We start from the raw sequence: 24,792 nt of genomic DNA, 5'->3' as shown, positions 1-24,792 counted from the left end.
CAGTTAGAGTCGATCTAAAATGAAGCATTCTGTTTGCACTTTCTGTGAAGCAAAACAGAGGTACCTGCACAGAGTGCTTAGGACTCTAAGGAAACCCTCTTTGGCCCCAGCTAGAATGACATATTCCCAAAGAGCTTCATTCACCAGCAACCTAACAAATATAGGTTGTAAGAATAGCTCTGTTTCCATTCATATGCTTTAATTTGGCTGTTGTAATTTATTACTGATCATGTCTTTTCCATTTTTTTTTTTTTTTAATTTTTTTTTTTCCCCCTTTTCTTCTGGAGAGTTGGCTTTGCTCAAAATTAAGGGTTTTGACCATTCACTCTGATGGACTCACATCTTCAGTCCTGTTTAGCTGACATCTGCTTGACAAACACAGACTTAGGAATATTCCTTTAGACAGTACGCTGTGAGGAGTAGCGAAGCTGCAATAATCTCACATTTTAGAGAGAATGATTGCTTATAAAAAAAAGCACGTTCATATTAAAAATTCACAGCAGCACACTCTACTCCCCCATTATAGGTAATTACAGAGGATTTTAAATATCTGATGCTACTTGGCAGCGTACAATACTCTGTCAGCAGCAGGCACTGATTTGTAATTTAATTATCATAAGACATCCACCTGTTCTTTTGTCAAATGAAGAGTAGCACTTCCGTGCAATCATGCCCTTCCCTCCAGAAATTTGAATTAACCCTTACAGAAAGCTCACTTTCTAGGGAACTGGGTAACATCAAGTACATTTGCTGGAATCCATTAGGACAGAATAATGTAGATAAATGACGCATTCCTGCAGGAGAATCTCAGCTCTGGTTTGGTATTTTCAGCCTTGCATTCTCAGAAACTTTCCTTACCTCTGGCTTTTTGCTGTGTCAAGCTGCTTTGGTTTACTGCTGAAGGCGTTTAAGTGAGGAGATGATGTAGGAGGAGAGATGCATGAAAATCAACAAGTTTGGTGCTAAGAACATGATGCGAAGATGAAACAGGATTGACCCAGAAATGCTCTAGGCTTCTACCTTATGAGTAATGGGAATGCTGGCCTAAGGGTGGGAGGGAGATAAAGACAAAAAGAAAAGTGGCATTCTGTTCTGTAAACTCTCCAGGTTACGGCAAATAAAAGTGGATATTATCTGATTTATTATGGAAATACATAGTTATCAGACTTTAATTAGAAAGTATATGTTTTCAATGAAAAGTCTACAAAATATTCTGCTTTTCAGGAGCACAGGGCTCATGGTCAGCCAGCCTACTCTGGGACTTGGCTCTCATTTATGTAATGTGCACACTGCAGTGTGGTGATGGGAAAAGGACTTACTGACGGACATGAAGAAATGTTCTTTCTTTAATGGCAACTTATGCTGCTTTTTGTGGCTGTTTAGCTGAGTGAATGATCCAGCCAAGTCTCTTCAGGGCTTCATCCACTGATGTCATGCCTGTTTGGAAAGTGGTTGCAGGACATTTTCATTTTTGTCATTTTCCAAGAAGATGGGATGAGTCTGCTGTTCTGCGTCTCTTTCTCAAAACCACCTTTTAGCAAATGACTCACTTTAGAGAGGGTGTCTCTGAGTAGTAGTCTTTTTTGAAAGAGTACTTGCTGGATTCAAAATGTAATGGATCGCTTCGGGCTTAAGTTTTTTGTGTGCCAAGCCTTTAATGGGACATTGGTTGGAGTACTGTCTATTAGGCTGGTGGCTTCTTGCCCAAAGAATACTTGTCAGTTGCCAGTCATTTTGTGGATTCATTCATTATGTTATCTGAAAAGTAAGCATGTAAATGGTTGCAGGCATATCCCAGAAAGAAGAAAGAGAATCCATCATGTCACATGGGTGTTTGAAAAATAATTGGCAAATGCTGAACCACTTCCATGTATCAAGGTGAAAGTGGAAATAAACCAGGATGATTTCCTTTGGAAGGATGCAAAAATGAAGCACCAGGACCTGGTACTCAAAATGAGTGGCAGGAGAAGCAGAGAATTCTGCTTTGCAAAATCTGTATAAGCATACCTGAACTTGAGACACCTTTGTTTTCCCATGTGGACATCTAAATAAGTCTTAGATTTTGTCTTTTCCATAGCCTTTGATTCCACACGCTGCAGTGTCTGAGCACATACCTTTCAAATGAAAGCATTTTCAGTCACACTAAAAACCACTGTGAGCACAAGAAAGATGTGGAGCTGTTATAGTTGATCCAGAGAAGGGCCATAAGGATTACCAGGGTGCTGGTGTGCCTCTCCTAAGAAGAAAGGCTGAGGGAGGTGGATAGGGAAGTTAAAGCACCTCACAGCACAATTAGTCTGCAGGGACTGCAGTCTTCATGGAAATGCATTGCAGTTTACTGTGGCAAAATGGAAAATAAATATTTTGTTCAGAAAAGCTATAAAAGAGCAGTTATTATTGTGAGGGTGTGAAATGTGAGAAGGCTCAGCAGAGCAACATAACGTTGTCAGTACTGGCTCATGTCAGTATGTCCTCTCAGATGTCTATGTGAAGATAGCAAATCTGATGTACCTGTGTGATGATGTGAGGGATGCTCCAAAAGCAGTGGCTCCTGTTTTATTATGTTGACCCATGACACTGAAGGTGGATATTGGACATTGAAGGTGGATATTGGTGGGATGGCAGTGGAGGTTGAATCTTCCCATGAATATTCCCTCACATTTTGTTGCCATGAGGCAGATGGCAGCAGAGGAGCAGCCTGACTAAAAGATGTTCTGACAAGGAAGTGTGTATGAAGCCCAGGTACGAAATTCTTCCATGCAGAAAAAAAAGGCAAAGTGTAGGACTGAATTCCTTCGTGTAGGAAAAATGGAACCCATTGACATTCATCAATGCTTGCTGGGAATTTATGGAGACCAAAGAGTGGATATGAACACAATGAGGTGGTATTTGGTTGGTGTTTCAGCAGTGGTGATAACAAGGGTCACCCTTACTGGTGCATAATTTTACTAGTGCAACATGCAGGCTCTTGTTCATTACTGGCAAAAATGCATAGGTAATAGTGGTTACTGTATTGAAAAATAGTGTTATGTAGCTGAGAAGTGGCTCCATCAAATAGTGTTATTGTGTTCTTTGTTGTAATTTCAGTGGGAAAATACAGGAGCATTACTTTTGGAGCAAGCTATGTACTAGTCTTTCACTGATGAAATGTTAAAAACAGAATTAAGTATTCTCTCTAGAACAAATTAGAAAACCCAGGAGTTATATTAATGTCTGATAGTTTATCCAATACCTGATATTCACATTAATATGCAGTCATTGCTTCCTGAAAACTTATTTCTCCCTCCTTGTTATCTTTATTTTTTTTTCCCTAGAAATACCGTTATCAAGATGAGGATGCTCCACACGATCATACTTTACCTCGATTGACCCATGAAGTGAGAGGCCCAGAGCTTGTTCACGTGTCAGAGAAGAACTTGTCTCAAATAGAGAATGTCCATGGATATGTCTTACAGTCACACATTTCTCCTTTGAAGGTAGGATCAATGTGGCTTTGATTCTCCAGCATGAGAAAATGTGTAAGGTGAAGTCCCTGAGAACCTTATCTTGTTGTGCAAACAGCCAAGCTGTGTTTTGAAATGTATTGGTTCAGTTGATTGTCCTCTGTCTGGAGTTCGAGGCTTGCTGTATTGCAGTAGGTGTTGGTGTAGCTGGCAAAGGATACAGACACACCTTTCTGTATGAAAGCAACTATTTACAGGGATTTTGTGTATGTGTGTGTGTGTGATACATTTGACTGGGCAAAATGTTTATCTTCATGGTGAACCTGAATATGAACCGAAAAGAATTCAAGAAGATCCTAAAACTCCTATAAAAAAAGGAGCATGATAGTATGTGTATTACTTGTTGTTTTCTTCCTGCCTGGAAAAGGGAGGAAAAAAAGTGAAGTATTTTAATAATGGTGGTGATGTTTTGGTTAATGGATTTATACAGGCAGTTAAGTAAGAAGCTAACAAGGCAGATGTGTGTTGTGCATTCCAGTGCCAAAGGGTTATGAAATGGGCATTGTTTGTCTAGCAGAGTGATTACAGGGTGGTGGTAAGTGAAAGCAAATATTTACTATTAAAGACTGATGCTAATTCATCTGCAGTTCATTGAGCCTTTGTGGAACAGCCATGTGAAATAGTCTTTTTCTGATGTTCTTGTTATTTCTTTGTGAAGTTTATATGTAGTTTGCCTTTTTATGCTTCAGAAGGTTTCCACATTGCCTACCTAACTTTTACTGTAGAAACCGGCACTGTTATGTTTCTTTAGGCACTTTGGATTCACTTTTGTTTCCAGTGATCAACAGAAGTTTCCATTCATCAGATTTGTATCACATAAATTTCTGCATATTTGAGACATACCATTCAAAACTTTCCAAAAGCCAGTCAGAACAGTTTATTGGGGCTTTTTGAACTATGGATTTTTCATCCTGTTTCTGAATGTTCTTCAGTATTCCACTTTCTTCACAGCAGTATTGCACAAACATGACTGCACTGAATAACAGCTAAATCTGGGGCATGCTGCCTCTCTACTTGTATTGTGCCCTCCCAGGGAAAGTGCCTGCAATTTAGATATTTTGCTCTCTTGTGTGGGATATGGAACTGCTGAAATTCTGCTCGGGGGACATAGAACAAATGCTGAAGTCAAAATACAGCTTGTCAGCTCTGGTTTTATGACTGAGAAGACACTGGTGTTTGGAGTGGGATAAAACTGTCAGGAAACTCCAATGAGAGCTGTCTGTACTGGAAAGGCTGACTCGTTCTTCCTCTGTTTGCTGGCTACAGGTCAGGACATTTGCTGCAAAGGGAATCTGTGTGTAAATCAAAGTCACAACTTTGCTTGCACTGAGGGATCCCATAATTCCTGTGTCACTTAGACTGTCAGCCTGATCCAGCCTTCAAGCATATCGCATGGGCATGGGGGTGGCCCCCTGACACAGTGGGGTTAAATTAGCTGCCTGACTTACCTGTATTTCACAGTGGGATCTGCAGCAGCACCGTGCACCTCTCAATGAATTTCTGAGGTGGTCTTTTGTGTTTAATGGCTTCAAAGAGCCCTGATGACAGGATGACATTCCAAAGTATGTATTTCATGGAATGAATCATAGAATGGTAGAACAGTAGTATCACCGAACCACAGAATCATAGAATGGTTTGGACTGGGAGGGATGTCAGAGCCGCCTGGTTTCACCACCTCTGCTGTGGGCTGGTTGCCACTCAACAAATAAGGCCCAGGGCCAACCTAACACTGAGCACCTCCAGGGACAAGGCATCCACAGTTTCTCTGGGCAGCCTATGCCAGGGCCTCACCATGCTCTGGATAAAAGTCTTCCTCTTAAAATCTGATCTAAATCTTCCCTCTTTTTGTTTAAAATCATTCCTCCTTGTTGTATCATTATCATATTGTGTAAAAAAGTAAGTCTTGTTTTTTATAATCCTCTTTTAAGTACTTAAAGGCTGCAATGAAGTCTCACTATATTGTGCTTAACAGTATAACAAACTGAACATGTTGAGCATGAAAATAATATAACAAAGATGTTTTGAAATCAAAGGATAATCCCAAGGCTGAGCCTCATGTCCACCTTAATAACCTCACTTTTTTACTCTGCCAAACTCCAGTCACTTATGAAAAAGTTGACCACCATGCATTTGTGTTCACTTGGAAAGAACCCTGTGAAGCTGGTGCAATTAGAAAGCTCCCCTCCAGAGCGGCTGTAAAATAAACTGCACCACAGCCATCTCTGGAAGCCCTAAGAGTTATTTATACCCTGTCTGTTTAAGTAGAGTGCTTGGTACCATCAACCTGCCCTCACTCTAAAGTTCCTAGTAAGTATCACAGTGTGCAGCTTGAGGTTTTTATCACAGACTTGCATCATTACAGCTAGAAGTTTAGTGAATATTTGAGATTCAGAAGGATAAACCATTGACCTGTGTCTACCACCATATTTGTAAGTACACTGTTGCAGGGATTTTTGAAAGACTTTCTAATCCTCAACACAAGGATTCAGCCCTTCTGTATGAACAAATGTGCAATTCAGATGCTTGATGTATCTTGTTGCATAGTACAAATATATCTTATAATGGATTCTGAGTTGTTTGTATGAATTGGTAAAGAACTTGGCTGTAGTTTCACTTTCTGGATTATGTACTTTGATGTAGTCTACAATTATCCTAGTGAAGTTAGTCTTTATTGGATACTTCAAAGAGATTGGGTTTTGTCAGATACCAAGCTGTAAAGCAAATTTTCTTTAAGATCTCAGCAATTTTATACGCTGAATAATCAGAAATATGGTCCTCAGCCATTCTGAATGTGTCTTTGAGACACTCAGGTACTACCTATGCTAAAAATTCTTTGGGAGTGTGAATACTGGCTAGATAAGTCTTGTTATCTTTTGAGTCCCTATACCTTGGAGGACAGTAGCCAGATTATTTCCTGTTGAAAGATAACAATAAGAAAGAACAGCTATGATGAAAAGAGGTGCCTCTTTTTATTGTGACTTCTACTTTTGTACCCTTAGATTTCTTCATGAACTGTCAGGTGGCATCTTCTATGCACTCAACACAGTCATTGTATGTGCTAAATGTTAGAAAGCTGCAAGCTTCTGCTAAAGGTTGATCTACCTATTAGTGTGGAAAAGATAACATTTGCAATAGCTTCAGCAACTTTGAATGTCAAACACAGAAGTTTAAAAGGAAGTTTTTGGTTACGTCAGTGAATTAACATTTGGGAAAATGTTAGCACCTCAGCAGTTCTTTGCAAGAGTTGACATACTGAGATGATAAATGTTCTTTACAATTTGTGAAGGTAAGGAAATTGTGCTTTTTTAGTCCACAGAATGAAAATGTACGTTAATATACTGAAATAGTTGTACTGCACTTTCCCCTATCTTACACTAGATGGTGCGATTAGCTCAGAGTCCTTTGATCAGACTATTACAGCTTCAGGAACGTGATACTGAGGTCTTTAAATAGCGTAGAAAGTGCTAGTTCAGTAAAAATGCCTTGTTAGAAATCAGGTGCCTTCAGAAGCACTGGTGTGTTGAGAAATCTGAGTACAACATAGACGTACCTGGAATTTAGACAAGCAAGCTCTGTCTCCAAAAGATGTGATCTCCTCTTTCCCTTCCTCCTAGGAATATCTCTAATCAGTGTTCATTAAATGATGGAAACCTCTGGCTTCTGAATGAACCTTATTAGCATTATTGTGATATTAGATATCTTTTTCTTTTAAGTAAACTCCTATTTCTTTAAATAAGCCTAGAATTAAAAATCCATACAAGGATCTTGGATCTCTGTGGTTTCTTGCATATTTTAAATGCCAAGCTATTCCTGTTGCCTATCTCTGTTTCCCAATTTAAAGCAAGGTTTAAGTGTAAGCATCAATGGCAGTTGTTTAAAAATAAGTAGTATGTAAATTACTGTTATTATCTTATCCTAAGCTATTTTTAAATGAGGAAGTTCAGTTGTCTCAGTTATTTCTTCTTTGATTGCCCTACTCTGTAAAAGGAAAGGAGATGCTCTGTGTACTCCTCCTGCTCTTGCTGCCAGGCCTTGCTCTCATGTAGCTCAGAATGGTTGCTACCACCTTGTACAAAGTGAGAACTAATGGAATGAATTTCTAGTGGGATAGAGGGAAAATCCTTTCCATACAAAGCAAATGAGCAGTTTGTTTTCTTAGAGGTCTTTGTAGTTGAGCTTATACGTGAATAACACTTGTGTAAATTGTTTTCCAGAAAATTTCCTTATCCCATTAGAAAAGTATGTTGATTCCATTAATTCTTCTTTGTTAGTGATGGCAAAAGCCCCTCTCTTACCAGTTATTTGTGGTCTCCCATATGGAGTGTGGAAAAGACAATGCCACTTGATCATGATTTCTGCTCAAAACCAGGTTTCCTTTTCTCAACTCTCTTCTTCTGGTGAGTGCATAGAGTGCTCCTATCATTCTTTCTATCTGCCTGAGTGCAGGAAGGTCATTCCTGCAGAAGCTGCTTGAATTTGGATGTCCCCTTTTCTGTCTCTCATGAAACAGCCTTCATCACCTCTGAAGCCTTTTTTGTCCCTGCATGAGTCAGATCTTATGATGGCGGCTGCTGTGCTTTTCTGACAAACTTACTAAGAGGGCGAAGAGTCTCTAAGGATAATCTCGGATTATTAATTAATCTGTGTATAATTCCTTAGTCTGAGCTTCCTGTAAACTGTCACAAAGAGTAGCAGTTTTTGGTCTAAAAAGGTAGATTGGGTAAAATCTATTTATTTTATATCTTTTTTATTTTATATATATATTTTTAAAAAAACCTTTTAAAGGGTAGATTAGAGCAGGATAAGGAGAAATGGTTTTAAGTTGGAGTAGGGAAGATTTAGGTTGGGTGTCAGGGGGAAGTTCTTTACAGAGGTAGTGGTGAGGTTCTGGAACAGGCTGCCCAGAGAGGCTGTGGATGCACCATCGCTGGAGGAGTTCAAGGACAGGATGGATGGGGCCCTGGGCAGCCTGGTCTAGTATGGAGGTTGATGGCCCTGCCTATGGCCAGGAGTTTGGAGATTCATGATCCTTGAGGTCCCTGCCAACCCAGGCCATTCTATGATTCTGTGATTCTTTAATACAGTCTTCAATAAAAGCTGAGTTCAAAAGTACACTTGGAAAGATAAGATCAAAACATTTTATACTTTTTGTTGTTGTTGTTCTTCTTCAGATCAACAGCTCTATTTCTCAATCTGAAAAGTTCTGGGAGTATGATTTTCTATTTTTTTTCTACTGAATTCTGTATTAAAGTGCACAAAGTCATGCACTGGTCACACATACAATGAAAACAACAAAGTCCAAGACTCATGATGTGCCAGGGGATCACTTGAGCTGTTGATTAAGTCAAGAAGTAGCCACATAGAGCTTAAAAACAGTACTGCATGATAGACTTGTGGAGCTTATTTTAGCAGTTGGAGGAAAGTCTTCTGCTCCTGTAAATACCTCCACCTACCAGGAAACCAGAGTTAGACTGCAACTTTCAGTGTTACCCTGCCGTATTCTCCTGTGTCAATGTCGTTTCTAATGATTTTATGGAGAGTATCTAAATGTGACAAGAAGCCTTACTTGTTTTCGGAAGAGCCCGAAAATCCATCATCGTCTTGCTGTGGAAGAATACAATGGCAGAGGTGAAGTTCCCATAGGGAAGTGGATAAGGCTGAATTATTTGTTTAAGTTTCTGTGATTCAGGTGTGACAAGTAAATGAGGCTGTGACATATCACATGCTTTCATTGTTTAGTGAGGCTCTTAAGGGTAGCGAAGGCCTATGAGTAGTTGATGTAGTTGTGGTAGATTTGAGGAACAGAACTCTGAAGTTTTCTCTTGCAGTTGCAAAATTAATTGAGGTTATGTAGAGGACACATTAATGTATGCACAGATATATTAGCAACCCATCTAAAATTTGATCTGGCATCCCTTTCTGTGCTTACACTGACTACATTTCATAAGTACAGCTGATCTGCATGAAGCATTTTTTAGCCCCAGGGTAGCTCAGCCCAGTAGCAGTGATCTTATAGTAATACTTTTGATCTCTTCCCTCCTAGCTTCCTTGCCTTTGTGATGTTGTTGTGATTTTATTGTGCGTGTTTTTTTCCCTCCCCTTTTTAATATGCAGTTATTGGCAAAGCCCCATACTGCAGTCTATATCTGCTAGTGGATTTTCACTGAATATTCAGTAGGTTGCTTCATTAAGATACGATGCTTGTTACATGTTTAATCAGATACTGCTTTTCTCTTATCTCTTACAGTAACAGCAGATAGGCGTATATCATAGATCTGTATCTGTGATCTGCATTTTTTAATATAAAAATGCAATTGGATTAAGATGAAACAAAGGGAAAAGACAAATAGGCCTATGCTTGTTCCTGCTCGTAGAAAAGTACCAAAAAGAGCTCTGAATTTCAATTTCATTTTCTTTCCAGGCAAAATATGCAGCTTGTAAATCAATAGAAGAATATTTTGTTTTTGTTTTTCAGTTTCATGTGGGCAGGGATGTCTTCCATTTTTTCGCCATCTCATTCTGAAGCACATCCTAAAATGATGCAAAATTTGAATGTCAAATGAGGAATGGTGTCAATCTTTTGTCATCATACCTAGATGTGCTGCTCTGTATGCTGGACTTTTTTAGCTGTGGATTTCTGACTGATGACTTTCCCCATGGTATATGTTGCTGCAGACAGTATCTTGTTATCCTTCTGGCTTCTGATAGAATTAAAAAGAAACCATATAAAATTGCCTCTCTCGGTGTGTGATTTAATTGGAAAAATCTTGACAAGTTAAGGTAAACCTCAGGCCTTGCAATTTCTTCAGGTTTTTTTTTTTGACAAAATAAAAGGCGTGTTCCTCCCTCCCTCCCCCTAAGCACAGCAAATTCTGTCAGTGTCTACCAACCCATTATCTGTTGTTGGGTTTGCCTGGAGAATAAAGAAGGGAATTTTCAAAGGAATTTGGAAATATTTTCAGGCAATGGACACTGTTTATTTTAGAAAGGCCTTCTAGGTATTGCAGGTCTTTTCAAATGTTAATTTGAATTGCAGTTTCAGGAGCCTTGCTCTGTTTCTGATCTGCTGAGTGCTTTATGTGTTAGTATTAATTAGCTGTTACATCTCCCATTCTTTTAAGGTCTCAGATTTTTCTTTAAGGACAATCTTGCTCCTGAGTCTTATTATTACTATTATTATTATTATTATTATTATTATTATTATTATTATTATTATTATTATTATTATTATTATTGAAAGTCTGATGTATTGCAAATATTTCTGGTGAAGTCTGCTTATAATCCAGAAGATGAGAGATTCCAGGAATCCTTTTTGTCTTTCAATTATGTTTTGCATAGAATAAGCTACTCCATGGTTCACTGATCTGGTTTTCACTTCATGCATTGATCGTATAACATTCTCATAGAATATCAAATAAATCAAGAATAGAGGTACTATTGTAAATGTGCTTGGATATTTATATATATATATATATATATAATTATTATCTGGATTAAATAAATGAAATATATCAAATAAATTAATTGAATCGTTACTAGATCTTACAGACATAAGATTTGTGTGTTCTCTCAGTTCCTTTCCTGAGTCTGTAACTACAAAAATATCAGTTTATTTGTATGGCATCTGTAACAGTGCTTGCCACCTTTCCAAGTGTTTCATGACCTACTCATGAGAAGTGCAATAAAGCATCTTGACGTTATTAGTCAGACTGTACGAGGAGGGATTTTTCTCTGAAGTGTCAGACAGGTTTAACACCACTTGTTTTCCTGAGCTCAGCAGCTGAAATGGCCTTCTGTCAAACTTCAGCTACTGCTGACACTCGGGAATGTACTCTCCATTTTACATGAAGCATTAAATGGCCATAACACCTTTTCACTAAGAAATTACCTCATAATTCACTCATTACAACAAAGATCAATGCATTTATACATCCAGTGATGTTCCACGTGATTTTTTTTTTTTTTCTTTTCAGTATCAGATGTTAAAAATACAAAGCAGAAGTTTGCATATGGATCCTACAATTTCAATTTTAGCATGAAGAAATAAAATTGATGTGGCCAGGCCTTCAAACTATATGGAGGGAATTCTTGCCAGCCTCACTAAGAGGTGCTCAGGTTAATTTGTGCTTTGTTTCTAAGTGCTTTCTTTTATAACTCTTGTTTCTTGTGGCTCCTATTTCATCTTGTGATAATAATGTTTTGTGAAGTGTGGAGCTGAGAAAAAAACAGATTTCTGGCATCTAGATAAAAAAAAATATCTTCCTGAAAAGGCCATTATTTTCCATCTATTCTCAGTTTAAATATGAGCTTTAGGGATTATTATTATGTAGAATGTTGGGACCATTCGCTAACTGTAGCTTCTGAGAATGATTTTTCAAATGAAAAATCCTTTTAGCCTTTTAGTTCCCTGCAAAATATCTACGTCAGCAGACCATGTGAGTTGCTTTCTAATAATTTCTTAGTAACAGTAGAACTACCCCATCTGAAACAGTTGGGGAAAATGTCATGAAAGTCTGCAGCTGTGATGACTCAGGTGACTTCTTCCAAATCTGCCCTGTTTACTGCCCTGATCTCCCATAGCACCTCCTGTTGTCATGTATTTTCTGTTGCTGTTAATTTCTTTTCCATACCTAGTCACTGTAACATTATCCTGCTATATCACTCCTTTGTTGTTGTCGTTGTTTGTTTTTCTGAATTGCCTTCAGAATCCATTCCTTTATTTCTCCTTTGGATCTTCCTCACTTTTCTGTTATATTCATTCCGATGCCTACACAAGGATTTTGTTAATACTGTAAGCCACTCACAAAGTAAACGTTTGCAATAGGTAGTCGTTAACACATAATAATTGATGCCCTTCTTGTTCTGGATGATTGTATTTTCATTGATCAATTTGCTTTTTGGCTGCTTTGAGTGGAGCTCTCCTTCCTCATTCTCCAGCATGATCTTTATGAACAGTTTCTGTTGATTTCTCTTACAACTGTAAGGTATTTCCCCCTCATCTCAAGCAAAGGCAAAGTGAACTACATTGGGATATCATCAAGTCTGGTGGTCACAGCCCACTGAAATGGCAGCACTCTGGACACCTTTCAGTCTTTTAAGTCTTACAGATACTCTGAGCAATGTCAGGTGGAATTCACTTTTTAACTCCAGGAGACTCAAGCATGCTATATTACACTTTTTATATTCCGAATGAAAACAGAATACTTCTTTTAGACACATTAGATTGAGAATTTAGCTTATTAGATTAAAATGTTTAATGCAGAAAATAACTGTTTCTCAAGGAAAATGTAAATCTTTGATTTTTCAAAGCCTCTTTTCCATTATGGTTATGATAAATGTCTTCATGGAATGCTGCATTGGATTTGATCTTCCTTTAGTGGTAGAACTTTGTGCTTCCAAATCTAAAATGCATTAAACCTGATAAATGACTTAATAAAATGGCTGCAGTTGATAACATTGGAAGGACTGAACATAATGTTTTCAACAAATAAAGAAGTTTCTATTTTGAAGTCTGTGTCACAAACTGTTCCTTTCGTCAAATAGAGGAGCAAATTCCAAGCAGGGAAACAGAGTTTTTTTGTGACAGTATGCAGTATGTGAGTATCAAGGCTTATATTAATTACTGGTAATCGGCTAAAGTAGTGCAAAATAAACAGCTTAGCACTCTTGGAGTGTTAATAACATCAGCCAACCTCTGAAGATCTCACTTGCATCTGATATCACATTTCAGTTGCTGCCGTTTCCTGTTGAGCACTCCATAGGCAGTTGGTTTCTTCTACTACTTTTGCATCAAATCTGCAAACTAAGCAGTTCTGAGTTAGATGTTTTAGGTGAGACTGGGCTATCTTCACACTGCTTATGTTCAGACTTTGTCTTCTGTATTGAAATGACATTACTTTTTTCAGTATCTTGGACAACATGACATTTAGTTAAAGAGTAGGAATGTATACAGGTAAGTGCAAACAAGGGTGCTTCTATGCTGCATATGCTGTACTAATGGCTGTAATGGCCTCTGAGAAACAAATCTCAATAGAAACAGCCAAGACAGGTTATCAATATGGAAAATGCTATTTATCTACACCTTCATATATACACTGGGATTAGTATGTGGCTTTAATTTTAATCCTGTCTCTATTTAAGAGTATTAGCTAGACCACAGGATCTACTAAACACTATTACCTCTAATACTATTGAAGAAATGGAGCTGCATGTGTCTACGAAATGTCAACATTTATTTTCCTAAACTTGGTGGAAAAAAAGTTTAGGGCAAAGTGTTAGAACAGCAGTGTGTCATCATGCTGTTACTATTTTAAAGAAGAAGTTTTGGGATTTAATTTGCTTCCCATGTTCTCCTTTAGCAATTTGCCTACTGGGAATTCCCATGCTCAAGCTTTAAGAGAACTGTGCATGTCTGTGCTTTGGGGCTATACCTTTCTCATTTGGAACACAGCAAAGGCAAAGTCTTTTGACAGCACAGATGTAGAGAAGCAGGGTAGGTATATATGCCAGCAAAGACTGATCTGTACATCCTTACCAGATTAGTTTAAAAACTTTACAGATTCAGCTGGACTGTGGAGATGACAGATATTTGTGGCATTCCATAACTTTTCCAGCACTGGTTTTATCATGGCACAATTTGTTCTCATATTTTCTCACTGAAGCGGAACAGTTCATCAGCTGAGTTCCTATGGCAGGTCATTATCTCAAACCGGGGGGAATTTGAGACAGTTCAGAGCTACCCCAATGCAATGGAGTAAAGAAACAGCCTGAGAAAAATGCAATCAGGGCTTTTTCCTATTTCTGTCTTCCAGCCTCACTCTCATTCTCCTTTCCTTTTTGTTTCTTGTTTCCATGTGAAGTATGTAGTGAGGGAAGATGTAACTGTGAGCGAGTCAGCAAAGAGCTTATCAGACACTTTGGTAGACCTTATCACTTTTGTTTGGGAAAAGTTAGGACCAATTAACTGATTAGAGGAACTGATAGAGGAACAGGAACGTCTTGCTTGTAAGTGAATGGTATATAAGATGTATGTTGAACACAATAAAGAGAATTATTTTGATGCTACGAGAAACTAAGAGAGCTCTCTAACTCAACTGAGCACCGACAGTATGTGACATTTATCCTGAGCTGGAAGGGGCAAGAGGTGGGCAAGGGTCTCTCTGCTGTTGGAGTTTATGGCACAAGGGTTTTGAAAGAAAATATATTTTACAAACAGTTAAGGCTGAGTGCCCATGAGAACAGAGAGAGGCAGATGGTGGCTAAAGCATTCTGCACATAGGTATGTGTGTTTAGGAATAAAGGGGCATAAACCATTAAAACTGAAAGGAGGTATATTAAAAGTTTGGGACCTACTTGACAGCTTGCTTTGACATTGTAATTTTTCAGCTGCTTGTGCCCAGATAACTGATGCATTTCCAGTGTTACTTAAGTATAAACCTTTTGACAGTGTGGTAATATCAGAGGTGAATATGCTAAAGTATCTGCCATAAACCTGGTAGCACAACATGCACACAACCTTTTTTTTGTTTATAACTCAGTTACAACTATCTTAATAGGGATTATTCTGGCAATTGAAAACCAGGTTTTACTCAAGTTATTCAATTAAGCTGAAATTGCCTGTAATGTAGTGCCATAATTGTAGTTGAGGCATCACTGGAAGATGGTAAGTAGGTGAGATACTAATTAAATTCTTCTGAACTCCAGTAATTTAATATTCAAAAGGAGGCTGAGCCCATATAGAAGCTTGCTCATTGCATTGCCACAGGGGATTACAGGGGGAGAAACCTTGATAAAAATAGCAGCTTCTAAACGAATTTTGCTGGTCTTGCGTGACTGAAATTTGGGGTTTGTTAGTATTGCTCTTCTGTTCTAGATACAAACACAGCGGGCCTGATCTGGCTGGGGGTGAACTCTCTGTAGACTTCAGTAAGATCATGTGTATGGGTTGAGCACAAAATTTTCCCAAACACTGCTAAACTGAGGGATGACTGTTGTGTTTACATATAATCTTGAAAAACTGGATTCTTTTACATTTGGGCTTTTGGGGAAAGTAGCTTTCAGCCTAATATAAGTAGGAATACAGCTCCCTTTGATTTTCAAAGCACTGTAAGCCACAAACTCTTATAAATTCTTTTTGAAAATCTCATCTGATAATAAAATGAGAGGTGTGGGAGAGAATGAAATTCATCCCTTCTCAGAATTGCCCTCCTGTAGAAAGGCTCAGAACACAGTATCTTTGCTATGTCGTGATTACTGACCAGGTTATTAGTGCAGTCCTTCCAGGCCCCTAAATACATCAAAGCAAATTTTCCACTGCCCTTCTCATTACAGCTATCAGTAATGATCTGAGCAAGACTGGTCTGGAGATTCCTCCCTAGATGCATATTCTTTCCAAGCCTCTTAATTCAATCTGAATGATGATGATGATAATTTAGGTTATAGTATTACCCAGGGGCTGAGTGCAGAGTAGGGTTCTATTGTCCTAAGCGTAAGAAAAGCATAAATAAAAGCATGTGATATCTCAGACTTACATAGGCTAAAAACACTACAAAAGAGCAGAAATTAATAGGAATCCCTCTGTATACTCAAATTATGTCTAATAATCAGTCTACTATAATCAAAATGTAACTACTTTTTAACTATCATATAATTCCTGCATCATTTCTTTAGCTAGAGTCGTTCATGTCTCGGGGCTGAATTATAGACCAGTGGTATCTTATTACATTTATTGGCTTTCTCCCATTAGTACTGCACAGATGCTTTGCCTCTTGCTGAGTGAGAAACACATGGACAAATATACTATACACATTTTGAAGGAAAAAAAAAGAAAAAGAGAGTTGGTGGTGATTTAAAATGGTTCTGGGAATGGAGTCCCTTTTTAACTAAAGAGACCAAAACAGAAATGGTCTACCCAGAGTAGAAATTAACCCCCTTACTAACACACTATTGCTTACTAAATGTGTTAATTAATTAATGGCCTTAATTTAATTCTCCGCATGTGTTGAACTGAGTTGATGAGTGTTACTATACTTTCAATTAGATTGGTTTTCCAACATCATTTTCATCATAGTAGTTTGTATAAATGAATTTTCTTAATTATGGTAGGGTAAATGCTTCGTTAAGAGGCTTCAGATATAGTGTGACCGTGTTTGGCACATGCTGGCAGATATCCTTTGTTTGCGGTGACACTCATATCCAGTTCACTTCTCATAAGCTCTTCCTGCTGATGTTTTCAGGCTTTCTAGATATGTTATTGAAAACCTATGACAGGTAGAAGGTATAACTGAAATTCTCCTAAATATTACTTATTAAAACAGTATAGTTCTTACTTAATATTGAGTTTAGTGTTCTTGCATTATGTGCCTTCTTGGAGTGCTGGTCAAGGAAACTACAGTATATAGCAATTATCTTCTCTGCCATCCTTCTACAGTGTCTCAGGGACTTCAGTGTCATTGTTAAATTGTGATCTTATTAGCAAAACAGATTTTAAGTTTGCTTATTTAAACATTAGGTGACATTTCACACAATGCCAAAATTGAGACTTTGCAAAAAATCCTTACACTCTGGGGATCCTTTCTTTCCCCAGACTTCCCATATTGTTTAGGAAGTCAATATCATTCCCAGCTTCCCTTTCCCTCTAGGATCTGAATGTGGGAAAGGAGGGAAAATTAATGTGCATATTGGTAGAGACAATCCAGGCAGCTGTGTGTGGTGGCTGAGTCTGGGGTAAAAATGAGCATTTGAGGAATAATTAAGATGACAGAGAACGCAAAAAGTTATTCCTCACCTCCTTAGCATTTTTATGTCCTGTGTCTGACATGGAGCTTATGCTCTTTTTCACAAATAGAACACGAGTAAAGATGGGGAAAGTACTGAAGGCACTGGACAAGAGTATTTTACATTGTTCAAAGAGTAATTAGGTTAGGTGAAGTGCTGTATCCACATCACCCCTGTGTATTATGCTGTATTTATATTCAGTCTCATCTACTTTTCTGAAGTGCTTATATCAGAGAGTAAGAATTTACTTACCCTCCTGGCCTCATTTTGTTTTGTTTAGCTTTGGACTCTGTGTCAGCAGCCTTTCTGCAGCTTCCCAGTGCTGTATAGATGCATCAGGGACAAAGCTTGGACCTGGAAACAAAGTGATGCAGATTTCCAGAGGCCAAGTTAACAGTTGTTAATTGTAATTGACTTATAAACAAACAAACAAATAAATAAATGAAAATAAAAAAGTTGTTAATTTTAATTGCACTTTTAATTGAAGGGCGGATATTTAAGATTTATTGTTATTGTTTATTAGTAAAAGTAGAGATAAAAATCTTTTCTTACAGGTAGTATCTGTTGTGTAAAATAAAGTGGCTGAAAGAAGGATATTTAACAAAGATGTTCAGTATCAGAGCTGCTCTGTCCCAAGGATCAGATGGTAGCAAATTTTTATCTGTGTTTTAATAAACACTGGGGATGATCTGAGGTGTTACATGTCTGAAAATGCTTTTAATGAGAAGAACAGAATAGGATTAGAAGAAATAAGAATGGCTTTTGTAAAGGAATAGCAACTTTCTTTTAACTTAGTTGAATCTTGGATAGTGTCTATGAATTAGTAAAAGTGGAAAATAAGCCAAAATCGTTTATCTGTACTCACTAAATAATTTAACAGTCTTAACATTAGAAGCTGCTATTGAAAGAAAATATTTTGGAAACTCAAATAGTGTGAAAGAGTAGAAACAAAGTAATCAAAACCGTTGAGAGAAATAAATTGACTATTCCCAGTATAGCAAAAGGAAAACGAAGGTTGTTTGAAGACAACCTGGAAAAACTGAAATACATCCCAGACTACAGAAACACAAATATTCTATTTGTCATGGAAATATCTAGATTGGTACAGTGCAATTTGCAGATGGGACACAAATATTTTGAATAGTGAAAACAAGAGGAATAAACAGATCTGGAAGAATATGAAGCTGATAACACGTGATTTTGAAAAGTGTGCATTTCAAGAGAGGAAGGGGGACTACCAATTACTCATATGTGCTTAATTAGCTGAATGTTACAAAGGTGGCTTGTAGCTTTGTGGAAAAATCTTTAGGTACAGTAGTGATTTAAATCACTAAGCAAACTGTTTGCAAATAAATGTCAGAAATCAAGTACTGAAATACTGAAACCATTCTACTTCCATTAGCAGTTCTATTATGTAAAGCTGTTAGAAGTGGAGGGGAAAAAAAAAAAAAAAAAAGAGAGAGAATGAAATACACATTGCAGTGGGAAGACTAAAAAGGTATTTTTTGATGTTTTCTTAATAAATTCACTACATCACGATGCTGTTTTTTATCCCTTCCTCTGGTTTTCCTTCCACTGGCCTTTTTCAGACAAATCTGAAAGAATTTAGTGATTGAAAAAAAATTCCTACCACTTCAATAAAAATAGGTAATCAGAAGAGATACATACAGCATGGACTAATCTTGTATTCGGTACCAGTGAAACTCTGTAATTAAGAGAGCTGTCAGTGGGAGAGAAAGAAAGAGGAAAACGTGACATTTTCAACACTTTATAAGCTTCTATTAGTTCTTACATCTTACTAAATATTGAAATTTAACAATGCAGTTCAAAGCCATAGAGGCAGGGAGGCTTTGTTTTTGAGTTTTTTTTCCTTCTACTTAGTACAATTATAGAATGGCTTATGTTGGAGGAGACATCGTTAAAAATCATCTAGTTCCAACCTCCTGCTGTGGATACAGTTACCAACCACCAGATCACTCTGCCAGAAAAGCCCCATCCGACCTGGTGTGAACACATCCAGGGATGGGGCAACCACAGCTTTTCTGGGCAGCTTGTGCTAGTGCCTCACCACGCTGAGTAAAATAAATGTCTTCCTAATATCTAAGCTAAATCTCCCTTCTTTTAGTTATAAGCCATTCCCCCTTGTCCTACCACTATCAAACTATATCTAAAAAGCCATTCCCCATCCTGCATATAAACTCCCTTCAAATACTGCAATGAGGTCTCCCCAGAGCCTTCCCTAGACCCAACAAGCCCAACTCTCTCAGCCTTTCTTCACAGGAGAGGTGCTCCAGCCCTTTAATCATGTCTATTGCCCTCCCGTGGACCTGCTCCAACAGCTCCACATCCTTCTTGTACTGGCCCGGGCCTGGACTCCATACTCCAGATGGGGCCTTACAAGGGCAGAGTAGACAAGAATATTCACCTCCCTCTCCCTGCTGCCACCTCTTTTTTGAAGCAGCCCAGGATACTGTTGGCCTTCCAGGAGGCTAATTCACACTACTGGCTCATGACCAGCTTTTCATCCACTAGAACCTCCAAATCCATGGGGGCTCCTTTCAGTGAGTTCTTCCACTCTGCCATGATCCAAATGCAACACCTTGCACTTGGCTTTGTTGAACTTAATTACGTTCATCCGGGCCCACCTTTCAAGCCTGTACATGTCCCTCTAAATGATATATTTCCTTCTATTGTCTCAGCTTCACCACTCAGCTTGGTGTAATCTGAAAACATGCTGAGAGTGTACTCAGTCCCACTATCTATATCATTAATAAGGATGTTGAAAACAGACTCCTGTAGACAGAGACCATTCATCACCAGCTTCCACCTTCACATAGGGCCATTGACCACAGCTCTCTGTCAACTCTGACCAACTCATTCTCCATGAAATAGTCCAGTCTTCAAATCCATATTTATCTAATTTAGAGATAATGATGTGGTGTGGGGTCCATGTCAAAGGCCTTGCACAAATCCTGGTAGACAACATCAGCTGCCCTTCCTTGGTCCACCGATGCCATCATTCAATCATAGAAGGCTACCAGATGGGTCAGGCACAATATGCACTTGGTGAAGTCGTGCTGGCTCCCTCAGATCACAGATCACATGTCCCTTAACATACCCTTTAGGAGGATCCACTCTAAGACCTTCCCAGGCACAGATGTGAAGTTGGTTGGTCTGTAGTTATTTCCCTGGATCTTTCTTTTGCCCTTTCTTGAAGGAGTGATGTTTTCCTTTTTCCAGTCACAGGGGTCTACTCCTGGCAGCCATGACTTTAGAGAAATGGAGGAGAGCAGCTTGGTAACCACATCATCCAATTCCTTCAGGACATGAAAAAGCAGGACATTTCTGAGAGGAGATGGAGAAATCAGAACATATGAATCATGCGCAACTGTGCAGTTGGATAAGAAATTATATTTTAGTGAGACTTTCAGTTAAGCTGAAGAGTGCAATGCATGTTCCTGTCCCCACTTTCTGATAAAACAGGTTGCTGCTTAATAGAATGTAATAACCTGTCATGTGTAACCTTTTCAAGGTTCTACAGGTTGGGAACTCCAGAAGTCTGATAGCTCGGTGGTAATTTCAGGAATCTGCAAAAGGAAAAAAGCATCTCTATTGTTTGAAATCATTTCCTAAGACATGAATTAGGTTACCTAAGCTGTGTAATAGGCTTAAAAATTCAAAACTGATTAAGAGCAATTAAGTTTGTCTTTCAGTTTTTTTAGTATTTCATCCCTAGGCTCAAAGCTATTATGGTAAGTAGAATTGTAAGTCTGAGTTACTCTCTAAGAACAGATTTTCTCATACTTAGATGACTCCTTTGTATCACACTCTCAAAAACCTGAAAATTGGCATCAGTGGCAGTGTAGTCTTAAATGCTCCATAAAGGTAACCATGATGCATTATTTCCTCTTTACAATTCATTCATGTATAAAGACATCCACTGCTATTTTATGATATGTTTTTATACCATTGATAAATGTTCATTGTGTAATCAAAGAACTAAGTGTGTGTATCATTCACAACTTTATATTTGAATTTTACGATGAAGTTTTATCATGCTCTTAATAAAACATTCACATTTTTCTAAGAAAAGGAGTTGAAAAGGAGTTAGGCTTGGTACATCCCTGTAACCTTTCTGCATCATTGTCTGAGGAATTCATACACAGACTGAAATAAACAAAAGACATTTTATTTAAAGCAATCTGGTCGTATAATAATTTAATTATTTTATAATTTATATGATTTATATATTTATTTAATAATTGCCCCTCAGTGCAAGAAAGACATTGCGGCCCTGGAACGTGTTCAGAGGAGGGCTACAAAGCTGGTGAGGAGTCTGGAGCACAGGCCTTATGAGGAGAGGCTGAGGGAGCTGGGATTGTTCAGCCTGGAGAAGAGGAGGCTTAGGGGAGACCTTATAGCTCTCTATAACTTCCTGAAGGGGGGTTGTAATGAGCTGGGGGTTGGCCTCTTCTCTCGTGTAATCAGTGATAGAACTAGAGGGAATGGTTTTACGCTGCATCAGGGGAGATTCATGCTGGACATTAGGAAGTATTAATTTTCAGAAAGAGTAGTCAGGCATTGGAATGCACTGCCCAGGGAGGTGGTGGAGTCACCAACCATGGGAGTGTTCAAGAAACGCTTGGATGTGGTGCTGAAAAGTATGATTTAGCCAGGAAGTATTGGTGATGGTTGGACTAGATGATCTTCTAGGTCTTTTCCAACCTTGATAATTATGTGATTCTGTGATTCTGTAATGTAGTAGAAGCTTGTTGAGTTCTGTGTGGGCTAAAAAACCCTAAATAAATGGAAGAGTAGTTTTCCAGTCTCACCTTAGGGATCACAGAATTTAATGCACAACTTCATTCATTCTGGAGTTACTGCTATAGAGCAAATAAAATTACAGGCTTTCTCCTATCAGCTCACAAGTCTCAAGAAAGCTAACCATGCAAAAAAATGCTGATCCTACAAAATGCTGCTACCTTCTCATGGGTTTTGCTGTACCATTTGACATGATATCGTGTACGAGGAGCAGTCTGCTGAACTTGACATGTGTGATGCTTTTGAAATACAGAACGGTGTCGGGTTTAAATATAGGGTAAAAAAAATAGTATTTTTTCTTGACTTTAAGTAACATGGCTGCAAGAAACTGTATCTCTCAATAAAAAATAATGAATAAAAATCCGTATACACAGATTTGATGGAAGTGGTAGCTTAAAGCTGAGAATTTAACTATACAGTGTTTACCATGAATACAGTTGGTGATTATTAATAGTAAATCTTCTACAAAAATATATATATATTTTAAATATAAATGTCATTACAAGTAAATTTGGCAAACAAATTCAAATGAATAAAGGAGAAGAAAGCTAATAAGAAATCACAGCATTTTGTATTGACATTTTTTATATCAGCTTTGTTTTGGAGGAGTCAAAACAGTTTATTTCAAAGATACAAAATAACTTTGGACCTGTGTTTTTAAACTGACATTCTGAAATGGAACAAAATCTTCAAAAGCAAGCATAGAAAAAGAAATATTTATCTCGTTTCCAGATGAAAGTTTTGTATGTGACTGAGCGAACAATTTCAGGTCTACCTGACCTGATTTTTACCTTTCTTTGGTGACTGAGAGAATAATCCATTATTTTCACAGGTTTAGCTGTGAGTATGTGCCAAAATATGTACAGGCTTTCAGAGAACACATGCAGCAAGCCTTCTAGGTTTAAGATTTTACTTTGATTTATGAAGATACAGAATAGAAGTTACTTTCACTCCTTAACTACAAACAATTTCCACACTAAGTACTGTGAATCCTAAAATAGTAAACTCTTTCAGTGTATGCAGTGAACAATTTATCACCAACTTTGACTAAATATACATTTTGCCATGTTAATGCTGCATTCCCCATCTTCTCTTGGCTTGCTTGTTTGGCAAATGCTTGTCTCCTCCTGCCACACACATAATATATATATATGTAGTCTATATAGTATATATGCATATATATATATGGAGAGAGAGAGAGAGAGAGACTCATTTGTCTTGCTGCAGACTTAAAACTTTTTCTTCTTTTTCTTCTTTTTTTTTTTCCTTCCCCTCCTCCCCTTTTTCTCTTCTTTTTCCCTTTCTTTTCCTCTTTCTTTTTCTTTCCTGTATTATTTTTCTTTGTTTTCTTTGAAATGTTCAGTTGTTTAACACTGCATACTTACGGAGCTTTTAAGGATAAGCTACCATATATTCTCCTCACATGTGGTCCAATGGATAAGGAGAATGTGAGATGAGAGGCGCCATTTCTGGCTTTCTTTATGTTCAGTATAAGTGGAACAAATCTCTCGCCTTCAATATCCACATGCATAACAGGACAATGCAATTAACTACGGTTTTGGGGAGAGTACTTGTATATATTCAATTTTAAATGCTAAAGCAAATTTTTTCAGTCTTCAGGATTTCCAGCTGAAGTGTCCAGTAGCTGGCTCTGATGTTAGGGTGATATGGGTTCAAGAAGAGGGAAGACTGCTAAACAAATTCCCTAATGGTAATCATATATGCTGTATTCCAGGGTAGCTTGAATCCAGATTTTGCAACTAGCAATTCATGTTTCTGTGTTCTTTTGCTGTAGCACAGGTTTTGTCTTTAGTCCTTTTTTCTTTTCTTTTTTTTTCTTTTTTTTTTTTTTCCCTTGCCCATCTACAAATGAATAAAAAAAAAACAAAAAAAACAGGGTTTAAAGCAGCTCAGAAAGGCTTTCTAAGTTTCAGTCTTCCATGAATAACATGAATACAGTACTGTGTAAATTAAAACTTATTGTATTTGGAGTCAAAGACAATGATTTTTTTTGTGACCTACCTAATAATTAATTAGATGATGTAGGGATTGTGCTCTGACAAGTATTTCATAAAGTGTCATTCATAAACTATTTGCCTGAATCATTCTTTTTAGATTTTTACCTTTCAAAACCATTTTGTGCCTTCTTTTTTTTTTTTTTTTTTTTTTTTTTCTTTAGAAAATCCTTTGGAGGTTATGTTACTAATTATACATACCTGATCTGTCATTACATTTTGACTTAACAATGGTAAGGAAAAATCTGAGAATGAGTCAGGTAAAATGTAACTTTTTGTCAAGTATGAGCATGTCTTTACAAACTGGGGAAATTATGATCAAATAACAGATAATGAAGGCATCAGACCCAGTTTTACTTTGTTGTTAATCTTTGCATGCATAACTGTTAGGAGGGATACTCTGACTTTTGGCAGAAGTCCTGATTAATGTCAATTGGGAAAGGAAGACTTTCCTTTGGTCTACAAAATGGGCAAGAAGGAGGACCCAGGAAACTACAGGCCATATAGCCACGCTTCTGCCATTAGGAAGCTGATGCAATTATGGATGTCATCTCCAGGCAAGTAGAAGTGAAGAAAGTCAGTCAAAATGGATTCACAAAGGGTAAGTCATACTCGACCAATCTAGTAGCTTTCTACAATGTCATGGTCATGAATGTCTGAATAGATGAGGAGGGAGC

The 24,792-nt window shown here is 37.8% G+C and overlaps 1 protein-coding gene across 41 annotated transcripts in view; it reads left to right on the top strand.

The window, feature by feature from the left end:
* Positions 1-24,792, top strand: part of DLG2 (discs large MAGUK scaffold protein 2) — a 959,079-nt gene that overhangs the window by 438,936 nt on the left and 495,351 nt on the right. For all 41 annotated transcript variants that reach the window (XR_014942266.1, XM_085536516.1, XM_085536515.1 and 38 more), the window contains one exon: positions 3,315-3,476. Coding sequence is in view for 40 of the 41 variants with exons in the window: in XM_085536516.1 (XP_085392642.1) it covers positions 3,315-3,476 (162 nt within the window). In the remaining variant the exon portion in view is untranslated. The remainder of the gene's footprint in view (positions 1-3,314; positions 3,477-24,792) is intronic.

The sequence above is a fragment of the Coturnix japonica genome, chromosome 1 (assembly GCF_054131305.1).
Source record: "Coturnix japonica strain WE chromosome 1, WE-NBRP24, whole genome shotgun sequence".
NCBI lineage: Eukaryota > Metazoa > Chordata > Aves > Galliformes > Phasianidae > Coturnix > Coturnix japonica.
This window is presented reverse-complemented; position numbering and strand designations above follow the sequence as displayed.